A 12828-nucleotide genomic window follows, 5' to 3' on the forward strand; every position below is an offset into this window, starting at 1 on the left:
TTAATTTAAAAAAAATTAAAAGAGTCCATGCTCATAATGAGCCCCTGCCAGGCCACTGAGCCTCTGGGAGAGGACTGGCAGCACCTCACACTCCAGCAACATTACCCAGTATCAGCCTTGTCCACACAGGAAGACCCAAGGACTTGGCTTTCCTCCTACCCCACTGTGGATATGCTGTGTGACTCAGGCCACGGGACTGTCCACTTCTGAGTCTTAATTTGCTCTTCTGGGGCATGAGGTTAGTTTCTGCTCTCTTTGTCTAAAACCAGCAGACAAATTTTGCACCTAAAATATCCAGGTTTTGAGAACATATAGGAAGAGGCGAGGCTGGTTGGAGGTAGAGGTGTCCCTGGGCTACTGGACTAGGATGGATCACTTCTGTTTTAGCTGACGGTGAAAACTGCCCCCCAATCTGCCTCATTTGCCTGAGAGCTGTGAACTCAGGACCCAGCCATGTGTGGGCTGAATCTTCAGTCCATACATTGAACATGGGTGAAGCCACAGAGAGAGAGGGGCTCTCAGCACTGTGAAAGCAGTGACCACTGACCACTATCAAATAACAAATAAATACACACAGTGATAGGATGTGAGGCACAGAACTGGCTTGCTAGGAAGAGAGGCCTCCCTCACTCAGGCAGGGGTCAGGAAGTTCTGAAACGTGAACGTGCTTCCAGTCGGTGAAATCAAGAGAAAAGCACCTAAGCAGAGGAAAACTCAGCGCCTGGAGAAAGAGGTACAGGAACCTCGGTGAACTGGGGAGGAATGGGAGGTTCAGAGAAAGGAGTGACTTGCCCACGGATACACAGCAAATTGACAGGTGGAGGTTCAGCTGGGCCCCCTTCTGAAGCCAGGTACTCTTCACTGCCACTAGCTAGGGGCAGGGTGGAGGCAGCCAGAGGTGAGCCTGGAGGCAGGGCGGGACCCGAAGGTAGGGAAAGGACTCAGGGGGCGGTCCTATGACGTAATTTCCTGTGTGTGTGTGTGTGTGTGTGTGTGTGTGTGTGTGTGTGTATGCGCGCGCTCGTGCGTGCGTGCGTGCGTGCGTGTGTGTGGTGTGTATAAAAGAGAGGCATATAGCGTTGCTGCTGCCACCACCGCCGCCGCCGCCACCACCGCCGCCGCCACCACCGCCGCCGCCACCACCGCCGCCGCCGCCACCACCGCCGCCGCCACCACCGCCGCCGCCACCACCGCCGCCGCCGCCACCGCCGCTACCGCAGTCATCCCGCTGGGGCAAGAGCTCGAGATGACAGACCATAGACCCACTTCTGCCATCCTCCTGCCGCAGTTCATCCACCCGACCCGCACCACTCGACTCGCCATGCGCTATGCCGCGGTTCTGGCGCTTCTGCTGTGCTCTGGACAAGGTGAGCTGCTTTAGGCTCGGTAGCAGGGTCTCCTCTCCTGCCCCAGGTCTTTGCGGCGCCCTAGGGTTCAGTACCATGGACAACACCCAGTCAGGACGCGGGTTAGCTCTAACCGCTAGACTCAAGTGTGGCCTCCGGTATCCCACCACACCCGTATGGACTGTGGGGACTGTGAAGTCTGACCCAACCCAGCAGGGCAGCTCCCCCTACCCACCCACCTCCACATCACCCACCAGTGTGGGGCTCTGCGCAACCAAGGTCACTGGGGGAGATAACGGACTGCCACTAGTTCCCCAATCCTCCCGTCCTACCACCCTTTAGTCTGCCCTTGATCTCTTCCCCCCACCCCAGATCTTTGCCACCACCTCTGGTGTTTCTCCCCTTGCATGCCTCTGTTCCTACCTACCCCGTCCCACCATATGGTTGGTCTTGTTCAGAGTAAACTTGATTTCAGCTCTGCATGCACCCTCCTCTGGTGGGGAAGGGTTGAGGTTCTTTAGTACAGCCTCTGAGGGCCACCCGTTGGGGCGGCAGGGAAGGGAAACAGGAATCAGTGCTGGTGACTTATTTGGATTTGGGGCATCGGTGTAAGGGAGAGTATTGGGAGAGCAAGTGCGAGTGCCCCCCCCCAATAGGAAGAGCTGGGCTTTCCTTGGTGTGGAGAAATAACCCCAGTTAGCAGTCTCTCACTCTCTCTCTGTCTTCCTTTCCAGTCTTTGCCCTCCCTGTGAACAGCCCCATGACAAAAGGGGACACTAAGGTAAGAAGGAACGTTGGGGTACCTTGGGAGAGGGAGGATGCCCTGTGGGCACCTCCTGGCCAGTTTTTGGGCAGCTGCAGGAGGGAGGCTGGCATAGAGCCAAAGGCAGCACTGCAGCAGCTGAGCTGGGGACAGCTTACACAAGAAGACATCAAAGATCTCTGCTTGCCCTGCTGCAGTGACTTCCCAAGTGGCCCACATCTCACCTGCTGAGACCTGGGACCAGGGACACCAGTCTGAGCCAGGACCATAGCTTCTCCTGTCCTAGGTGTCCACAGACCTGCCTGGCTCTGCCCTCACCTCGTCACTCAGACTCCCTGCTCTGCCTCCCGCTTCTGCCTCCTGCCTCTGCCCAGGGACTCGTCTGGCAGTGAGAAACAAGCCATACCAAATCTTTGGACTGCATCCTCATCAGAACCAGGGCTGTTCTCCCAGGATCAGGATGTCTCCATCTGGGCATCAGAGAATTCTGTTCTCCGTGGTCTAAGGGCCGTCTTCTGTGAGAGGCCACAGCTAAAAGCCAAAGGCACCCAAGAGCTCACTGTTTATTTGTTCAGTTTTTTCAGTATTTTCTTGTTTATTTGTTGGTAACTGTACACAGGCCAGTGTTTAACTTCCCACCATCATTTTAGCTGTACAACCTCAGAGAATCCAGCTTCTGTAAGTGTCTCGATCCATGGGTGAAGCCACAGGAACCTCGTAGGCCCTCAGTGATTTCCCTAGAGCCTTCCTTCTTATCTCATCATCGTTCTTTTTTATGTTCTCTTCCTTCCTTCTTTTCTTTCTTTCTTTCTTTCTTTCTTTCTTTCTTTCTTTCTTTCTTTCTTTCTTTCTTCCTTCCTTTTGAAAGGGTCTCTTTTGACAGTAGCCCTGGTTGTCCTGAAACTCATTATGTAGACCAGGTTGGCCTCAGACTAAAAGAGATCCGCCTACCTCTGCCTCCCGAGGGCTGGGATTAAAGATATACACCACAACGCCCTGCTTCCCAGCATTCTTGAGACCCCTACCCAACTCCTGTTTCTTGGTATCTCCCCTCAAAAGCTGGTGGTTTCCTGGTGTTCTCTATGCAAAGCCTGGTGTTGGGGAGAAAGGGCACATGCTCCTGGGAGCTGCTTGCCAGATTTGCTCCCACCACCATAGCTTGGCAGCTGGAGTCAGAGGTACCAGCAGCTAGGGATGACCTGCGTGTTTGCTCGGAGGTTGTTATGACTACACACTCCGACAGCCTTTGCCGACTTGCTATCTTGGAACCATGGGTTGGATGTCTCCACATCCCATAGACACAGCCTCCCACACCTTCGCTCCCTGCCAGTGTTGCCTGACGCGTGTCTGGCACCTCCTGCTCCTCCACCCAGCCACAGGCTATGGAAACAGGTCTGATGTGGTTCTCTCCCTAAGCGTGTGTGGCACTTCCCACGTGATGAAGTGTTTTCCACTGAGTGGGCATTCTCATCCCTGCTTTACATATGGGGAAACCAAGGCTCAGAGAGACTTAGTCACTTGCTCCAGATCACACAGCTAGCATTCCACACGGTACACACTGTCTTCAGAGGCCAGCTATCTGCCATGGGCTTCTCTACCTGCTGCGCCTCATACAACGTTCAGAGACATACATGTCTTGGGCTGGCATGAGCATTGAGATGTAACTAGTTGGCATCCCACATCCAGCCAAGGTTTTTTTCTCCCATGGAACAATGTGGAGTCACATAGTGTGGCTGCAGAATGAGACGTGGTCCTGTTTCTGGCAAATTCGAGCCTGGGTAGATTTGTGTTCTTCACTGGACAGCCTGGAGGACATCATGGAGGAGCTGATCCTTTGGACTCTGCTGGACCCCCAGAGGTCCTCTTAGGTCTCAAAGGCAGCACCGTCCTTAGAGAACTACCCAAAGAGGGGGAAGATGGCAGATATATACTCCCCTTTCTCCCTCAGCAGTGGTCCCCTGGAGACACATGCTGGCATGCCCATGTGATTGGTTTGGCTCACAGTGTGTGTGTGTGTGTGTGTGTGTGTGTGTGTGTGTGTGTGTGTGTGTGTGTGTGTGTTCTGTTTCTACGGCTCTACAAGGTCTGGTTAAGGAAGCAGAGGTGAGCCCCAGGTCCTCTTGCAGATAACATAAATGTTCTTCTTCTGCCCTCCTGGGAAAGCTGCCCTAGCACCTCAGGGACTAAGCTCCATGTTTGTACCAGCCACAGCCTGCCTTGCTGTCTCCCAGGTGATGAAGTGTGTCGTGGAGGTCATCTCTGATTCGCTGTCCAAGCCCAGCCCCATGCCTGTCAGCTCTGAGTGTCTGGAGATCCTCCAAGGAGGTAGGAGCAAGAGGCTGGAGGAGGGACTGGGAGGCCAGGGTGCGGGTGGGTGTCTCTTGACAGGATTAATCATCTCCGCCAGCAGTCGTTGCCCCAGTGCCCTGGTCTGTGCTGGCATCTGAGGAGCACACATGAGGAGGTGACAGCTCCTGGGACTGGTCCTGAGGTGTGTAGATTTTCAGAGGGAACACATGGCAGAGTGAAGGGCCTGGAACAGCAGCCTGCAGACTGGGCACCCTGGGCACCAGGGTTCTGTGGGCTGTATTCCCAGTGTTTGGAGTCCTACTGACACCAGTAGCCATTCTCTGGATCTGCGATAGAGGGTATAAAGTGGGCCTGTGAAGGACCACATCTTTCCAAGATGACAATCCAGTTTGTCTAACACATGATAGCACTGGTGATGGACAGGTAGAAAATGAAGGATGTCAGGAGGAGCAGACAGGGCAGGCAACATGGAAGTGGGAAGTATTTACACACTCAGGCTCAGTGGAGCCTGACGTCCACCGCTCCTTCCGTGGGGGCTGGGTGTAGAGTCAGCAGGTGACCTTTCTGCTGCAGCAGGGAGGTGACTGACATCTTGGACACGGGGAATTCCCAAAGTGTTCTACCAAGATGCGGGCTTCCCACTACCTCCTGGTGCCGAGTTTCCAGAATAAATGATTGAGCTAGCTGAAAGTGTCCCTGCTAATCTCTCGGGGTTGTCCTCTGGAAGCCACCGGTAACTGTGTCCTCTCCCTGCAGATGAGAGGGTCCTCTCCATCCTGCGACACCAGAATTTGCTGAAGGAACTCCAAGACCTGGCTCTCCAAGGTATTTCAGCACCACACACAGTTCTGGGGGAAAACCAGCAACAGAGCTGGAGAGAACGCGGGTGGAGGCTGAGCAGAAAGGTGGGGTGTTTCACGCTACGTGACTCTATGGTCCAGACTGCTAAAAGAGATTAAGGCTCAGAGAGGCTGAGTGATTTCCCCAAGGCCACACAGTGAGTACACCTTGTTCAGAGTAGACACAATTCTGCTGACACTCCTTGGCCTCTGGAGGGCGGTCATCCAGGAAGGCCACAAGGGTTCTTCTCTGCGGACCCAGAAGTGAGCACACACAGAGAAAGCTCTCGCTTCCTTGTGATTCTTTGCTCCTTGGATTATGTGGGAGGCAAGGTTTTGCTAGTCCTTCAACACAGTCCAGACTTACAGTGTGTCTTAGACTGGGAGGTGACTTTTCCCAGGAGACTAAGAAAATCCAGTGCTTTTCAGACAGGGTTTGAGGCTGAGGGCTCACAGCATTGAGGGAGTGCCAGCTGGCCAGGACAGAGAGCTAAGCTCTTCTCAGAGCCCCATCCCCAGCCACTTCCTGGTTTGAGGGAGGGTGAAGCACTGCCCTGGAGACCTGGAGGGACCGGGCTCCAGCTCTGCTTCTGCCCCAGCTGCCTTCTGAGGAAAGTAGCCAGGCTTGTGAGATACGCCCTCAGTGCCTTGTGCATCAATCTGTCATCTCTGCCCAACTCAAACCAAGGCCACCCTGGGGTTTTTGGGGCAGTGAGAGCTGTGTGTGAAAATGGAGAGAGATTTGGGTGATAAGCAAGCAAAACTTAGCCCTAGTACCAGTGGTGGTGGCGCACGCCTTTAATCCCAGCACTTGGGAGGCAGAGGCAGGCGGATCTCTGTGAGTTCGAGACCAGCCTGGTCCAGGACCGTCAGGACCACACAGAGAAATCCTGTCTTGAAAAACAAACAAACAAAAAATTAACCCTAGCAATTCTCCTTCCCTGTGGGAGTTTGCCCCTTTCCTCTCACTTGCTGGTCTGTTTTGGCAATAAAGACCAACCTTCCATGTTTTTTTTGTTTTTTTTTTTTTTGAGGCAGGATCTCATGTAGCCCAGTCTGACTTGGAACTTACCGTATTACTGAGGACGCCCTTAAATTTCAGACCCTCCAATCTTCCACCTCCAGAGGGCTGGGATTTCAGGCGTGGGCTACTACACTGTTTTATGTGGTGCTGGAGATGGAACCTAGGGCTTCAGGCATGCTAAGTAAACACTCCACCAACCGAACAGCCCCAGCCCCAGAACCCATGCCTGGCATACAGGGGATGGTGGCTGGCGCTGGGGTATTTATGATCAGTTTTGTCCTGTCTTTGTTTTGAAATAGGGTCTCACTCTGTAGCTAACACTGCCTCAGCCTTTGGAATGCTGGGGTTGCAGGCATGTTCCACACACCCACCGTACCAGGTCCATGCACAGGGCACTCCCCGTTCCTCAGGAGGTAGCCAGGGTTAAAGTGTGGCTGGAGGTTAGGTGTTCCAGGTCTCCAGGGTGATGCTTTGAAACAAAACATTAGATATTTTAATGATAATATTAAGATTAAATATTGGATGGATATTCCATTTAAAAATTATTTCAACAGAGATTGTTAGAGAGGAATGGGCCCTACTCTATACCCTTACATATATGTATCTAATAACACAGAGTATCTACACACTGGGTTGTTTTCCATTATGAAGGCACTGGGTGTGTCTTCAACCATCATGACCATTCCTCCATCCCTTCCTGGGTTCTGTATAATATTCTTGCCCTGGGACCTCTGCCTTAACATTTACTACAAGTCTGTTTATAAATGAGCATCTGACCTTGAGGAGCCCTCGTTGCTCTTGCTCAAGGTCACAAAACCACGGGCATGGCCAGGGGAGGCCTGAAGCCCACTGCAGCTGAGTCGGACAGGCTTCCTCACCTGCACTGACTGCATAGCTGCAGAGCTGTGTCCTGATGCAGACACTACTGCAGGATACTCAGCAGGGCAGCAGCAACAGCAACAGGGGCTATATAGGCAAAGGGACTCTGGGCTTCAAGGTAGGTACAGCCCTGGGCTCAGAGATAGGCACAGCACCCACCTTCTCTGGGGGCCAGACTTGGGGTTCCAGAGCTGGAGTTTCTTGAATAAAGAGAGCCCATGAGAAACCCAGGGCTGCGGTCGTGTCATAGGTCCTGAGGGTTTCTTATTGCTCTCCTGCTGGAATAGACATGCTTCTATTCCATTTGGGCCCTTATTGCTCTCAAAGGTACAAGAAGAACTTTCTCTCCTTCCCCACTGGGGACACGGAGTCAGAGAGGTGGTGTAGCCTGATGGACCCCAGCTGAGAACCTGTACCCTCAGCTTCTCTCTAAGAACACAGGATGTTCACAGGGTTGAAGTAGGCCTACAGAGTCATAGACAGATATGTCAGGGCCTGGCCACATGGCACCTCCCCTTGCCCCCTCCTACCAGGTGCCAAGGAGCGGGCCCAGCAGCAGCCGAAGCAGCAAGAGGAGCCACAGCAACAACAGCAGCAACACAGCAGCTTCGAGGACGAGCTCTCAGAAATGTTCGAGAACCAGAGCCCTGAGGCCAAGCATGGAGGTCAGTGTGGCCAGCTGGGAGAGGAGGGGTCGCAAGAAGAACAGTGGTCCCCAGGGGGCACTGCTTCTTCAGAGCAGGAAGGCAGCTATTGCTCCCTTCTCTTTACACGTCGGAAACCAAGGCCTGGAAGGTTAAGTCCCTTCCATAGGGTTCATACCATAACAGAATTTGAACCTGGCTCTTTCTTATCCAAAGCCCCCAACTTGGCCCCACACCAGTCCCCTGCTCCAGAGGCAGGAGTAACCCTGGGCCAACCTCATAGCCCCTGCCACAAAGCCCCTGTCTCCTGCTCCTGTCCTCCTGGGACTAGGTACCACCTTAGGTGAAGGTGTGCAAAGGAGGGTCCAGAGGAGTGGCTTCAAAATACAAAATGACCTGGGTCATCGACCCGGAAGTAAAAAAGGCATCCTTGGGCAGTGTCAACCAGTTTCCCACCATGGAAGTGTGACAAACTGCAGAGCTGGAATTTTTGTGTCCAAAGTGGACAGAAAGGCCAATTCCCAGAAACTTGTCTATGGTCATCCCCTGGGCCAACTATGGACACATAAAGGTGTGCCCGGCACCCCACATCAGCTGGTGTCAGGCACCCTGCATCAATTGCACTGTCACCCTGGTGGCTGCTTGTCATGGTGCGCAGACTCCCACATATTGCTCCCATGGGAACAGCGTCGAGATTGCTGTGGTGCTATGAGAAGGGAATAGTGTCGTGTGTGTGTGTGTGTGTGTATGCATGCGTGTGTGTATGCATGTGTGTGTATGTGTGTGTGTGTATGTGCACGCGCACACACACAGCTGAAAGCTTTAATGCGGAGACCCCGAGCTTGGCATTTGGAGGAATGAGCAAGGTGGGCCTCCAGAGTCTGAGCAATGACAGGTGTCCTGGCTTTCTGAAGATCGTTTTGAGTTCTGTGGACTGGGAACCCTGAAGCCCTGGTGACAGTAGCATGTGCCTGGTGGTGTTCTGTTCAGCAGCTGCCAATCCAAAAACAGGAGGGATTGTTACTCTTAAAAGCCTGTCTTTAAGAAAACACCTTTCAGTGGAGCCTGTACTGGTCACACAGCACTCAAGATGTGCAGGGATAGGCTTGAACACAAACAGGTTAAATGATTCGCCCAGATCACACTGCAGTCCAGATGCTGCCCTAGTTCACAGTTCAGGGTTCTATCTTCTGGGGTCATTTTAAATTATGTTTATTTTGATTTGGGGTTCCATTTTTGTTTTCAAAATTACAATCCTGTTTGGAAAAGCAGAATTAAAGCAGTCCAATTCAACTGACCTCAGAACAAGCTTCAAATTAAATATAAAATATGAAAGGGTGACCCCAATCTTTCTCATAGGGTGGGCTTCCTGGAAGCCAAGACATCTGACGGCAGGCTTGAACTTAGCCTCGGGAGTCCCGGAAGGCAGCTGGGTCCTCAGCTTGACTTTCTCCTTCTGTGTTCACAGACGCTACAGCAGAAACTCCATCTACGGAAGCCATGGAGAAGAGAGAGGACTCTTACGAGGGGCAACAGGATGGCTCTGAGGGAACCACGGAGGGACCCAGGCCTCAAGCTGTCCCAGAGCCCAGGCAGAAGTCCTCTATGGTGGAGAACAGTCAGGCTTCTGAGGAGGACACAGCCACCAACACCCAGCCACCGGCCAGCCTCCCCAAACAGGAGCACAGGGACCCGCAGGCTACGGGGGATAGCAAGACAGGCCTGAGTGTCCGGCAACAAGCCATAAACGCCAAGCAGGAGGAGGAAGAGCACAAGGAGGTTAGAGAGAAGTCTGGGCCTGAAGAAGCCCCCACCGCAACATCCAGCTCCCACTCCCAAACCGAATACCAGGAGATCCAGAAAGATGAGGGTACGTACAGTGACAGGACCTCACTGATGTGTCTGGGAGAGGGTGGCCTTATGCCACCTCCATAACAACGCTGAAAGACGGGTGTCCTCTCCACCGTCCAGGAGAACAGCAGGCTCAGAGAGGTCATGTAATTTGCTTAAGGCTACACAGCTAATTGGCGATCAAAGCTATGATTCCAACTGCAGTTTGTCTGACTCCTAAACAAAACACCTGAGAGGGAGGAAGGGCTTCGGGTAGGTGCTTGGAGAATGCAGGGAAGACAGGGTGAGGTTCAGCGAGGGGCTCCCCCACTGTATTGTGCCTTGCAAAGCACAATACAGGGTTGCTCTGTGCTCCGATGGGTCTGCTATGGGGGTGCTGGCTGGACTCCGAAGGCTGAGCTTGGCCTTAGAAGTGGCTGCACAGAGGATCCGAGGGAGTAGCAGGGTCTGGGGAAATGGCAGCCCTTCCTCAACCGTTTCCTGAAGTTCTTGCCACCACCCACTCCAGGTCAGTCGGAGTCTCAGGCATTGGATGGAGCTGGAAAGACTGGAGCTTCTGAAGCTCTGTCACCCCAGGGGGAGCTGGAGCTCTCTCGGCTAGAGGACAACGGGGAAGACGTGATGGCAGGGCCGCCCCAAGGTCTCTTTCCAGGCAGGAAGAGCCAGGAGCTGGAGCATAAGCAGGAGGAGGAGGAAGAGGAGCATCTACCCAGAGAATGGGAGGACAAGCGGTGGAGCAGGATGGACCAGCTGGCCAAGGAGCTGACGGCAGAGAAGCGGCTGGAGGGGGAGGACGATCCTGATCGCTCCATGAAGCTCTCCTTCCGGGCCCGGGCCTATGGCTTCAGGGACCCCAGGCCTCAGCTGCGCCGGGGCTGGAGGCCATCTTCCAGAGAAGACAGTGTGGAGGCCCGAGGCGACTTTGAGGAAAAGAAGGAAGAGGAAGGCAGCGCCAACCGCAGAGCAGAGGTTGGTATAGCCAAGGGCAGCTGCGCCCAGCATCCCCTCCCCCACTGAGGGGACATGGTTCTCTTAGATGGGCATGGGATAGGGGACACTTGCTTACAATAGAGCTACTGGGCCAGGTGGACAGTGGCCTTAGATGTGCCTGAGGGACACAGAGTGGGGATATTGCCTCTGCTGGTGTGTGAGCAGGACATGGGAGTAATGGGGAATCAGACATGTGGATGAGGAGCTTGGTAGGACTGGCCTGGGGCCTCTCAGGGCACCTGTATTCCTGGGAACTGGGAAGGGATGCTAAGGGACAGCCTTGTTGGTGGCCATGTTGTCCCCGTCCCCAGGCAATACGATTACACCTCCTCCTGGGTTCAAACTCACATATAGCCAACAATGGCATAGCAGGGGCAGGGCTAGCTGGACCTTGGTGAGCAGACAGGGAGGCATGGAGGTGCCAGCAGATGTGGGTTCCACCTGGTCCTGATTGTGTGACCTTGGGCAGGTCATTGTCCCTCTCTTCCCTCTCCGAGTCTCATTAGTTCCCCCATTTGTGAAATGGGAGGATGGGGTCTCTCCAGTTCACCTCATTCTCACCACAACATGACTTACAAAACCCTGGTCTACACAAAGCCACTTGGGCAGCTGCAGGGGTGGTATGGGGACCCAGGGACGTGACCCCACAGGAGGTGAGAGCCAGGCTTCTCGGCAGGCAGGATGCCTCCTGAGCTAGAGGAGGCTTTTGTGGGACCTGGCTAAGCTGGTGCTGTGGAGGGAGTTGGGATTCTATGGGGAACCTGCTCTACCCTCAGCCCGGACCTCAAGGCTCTTTTCTGCTCACCCAGAAGCCTTCTTTAGGTCCTGCCCATCTTCCAACTGGAGCAGGATCCTGTTGAGATCTGAAAGCAATGGGTTCCTCTTAGGAGTGGCCACTGGTCTGGAGTCCTTGGAGGTGGGGGAAGGGTAACATGAACTGCTCTGTGCTACTTACCCCTCCTGCCCTGGTCCCAGACAAGATGGGCAGTTTTAAGAGCCATTTACCCACCCATTAAAGCTTCTTACTCATGAACAAAGGGAACCTTTAGTGAAGAAGCAGGGACCCCGGGTGTTATAGACAGGATGAGGTGGGGGGTAGTCTTGCTAGAAACGTCAGCAACAAAGAACTCATACTCCCTCCATGGCTTGTTCTCAGATAGAAGGATCTAGAATCCCTATTTCCAGGATAGTCTCTGTCAGTGTCCTGCAGACTTTGCGCTGAAAGGCAGTAAATTTGAGACTTAGAGGCTAATAGGAGGGTTTCCTGCTTCCCTGACTGTCCTGACCGGAGCGTGTGAGATTCTAGGGTTAGGACCAAATGTCAGAACCCAGCCCTGAGCAGGTCTGTGTTGACACAGTTCTGACCATTAGCCCAGCAGGTTCAGAGGCTGTAGGAGACAGATCAAGCCAGACTGGCTGCATCCCAGAGCCAGCACTGGTATCCAGACTGAGGAAGGGACCCAAATGGAACCATGTACCCTGAAGGAACAAATTCCTACTGGTCCATAGTTGATGGATGAAATGGGGGTTGAATAAGAGCCCACGAGGGTCCCCAGAGTATCCCAGCATTGTTTGATGGCATCACTGTGCCTGCAATGCTGAGAAATCCCCCGTGGTTCAGACACAAGCCACTTGAATGAGACCAGCTGCTAACAAACAGCAGGGCCAGTCTGACCGACTGTGCCATAGATGATTCCAGCCTGGGCCAGTCCCAAGTGACCCTGTCTGTTCCCTCCTAGGACCAGGAACTAGAGAGCCTGTCAGCCATCGAGGCAGAGCTGGAGAAGGTGGCTCACCAGCTGCAAGCGTTGCGGCGGGGCTGAGGCACTGGCTGGTGGGGGCAGCCATGGCTTCAAGGCACCCTGTGACCCTGGTCCTGTGGCTTGAATGCAGCTCCCAGTAGGGAGGCTGCCTCTGGCCACCAGAGCCCAGGTTGCCCTCTTGCCCCTCATCCCCTCTTGTTCCCAGCCCCTGCCCTGGACACTCCGGCAGGACAGCTCTGACTGTCAACACAGATTCCTTCTCTGAACACAGGCAGCTTTCTAGAAGTTTCTCTTCCACCTTATCCTCGGGGCACAACTGCAATAACTTCTGACCTTTGGGTGAAAGTCGAGAACTCCTGACTACGATATTCCAGATAAAATTTGTTGACAGAATAAACCTGCTTTGGGCTCTTTCCTTT

General features: G+C 53.7%; 1 protein-coding gene across 1 annotated transcript; it reads left to right on the plus strand.

Moving 5' to 3' along the window:
- Positions 1-1151: 1151 nt before the first annotated feature.
- Positions 1152-12828, plus strand: Chga (chromogranin A). The gene is made up of 8 exons (XM_005343478.2): positions 1152-1367; positions 2081-2127; positions 4341-4434; positions 5176-5244; positions 7695-7826; positions 9274-9675; positions 10165-10625; positions 12386-12828. The coding sequence occupies exons 1-8, from the start codon at positions 1247-1249 to the stop codon at positions 12467-12469; spliced, it is 1410 nt and encodes a 469-aa protein (XP_005343535.1). The 5' UTR covers positions 1152-1246; the 3' UTR covers positions 12470-12828.

Source organism: Microtus ochrogaster, chromosome 1 (genome assembly GCF_000317375.1).
Source record: "Microtus ochrogaster isolate Prairie Vole_2 chromosome 1, MicOch1.0, whole genome shotgun sequence".
Lineage (NCBI taxonomy): Eukaryota > Metazoa > Chordata > Mammalia > Rodentia > Cricetidae > Microtus > Microtus ochrogaster.

What these genes read in the sequence shown, in the direction of transcription:
- Chga (XM_005343478.2), top strand. Translation starts at nt 1,247, where the DNA reads ATGACAGACCATAGACCCACTTCTGCCATCCTCCTGCCGCAGTTCATC. An exon ending in TCTGCTGTGCTCTGGACAAG is followed by an intron (nt 1,368 to 2,080) that starts GTGAGCTGCTTT and finishes CTTCCTTTCCAG; the next exon opens with TCTTTGCCCTCCCTGTGAAC. An exon ending in CCCTGAGGCCAAGCATGGAG is followed by an intron (nt 7,827 to 9,273) that starts GTCAGTGTGGCC and finishes CTGTGTTCACAG; the next exon opens with ACGCTACAGCAGAAACTCCA.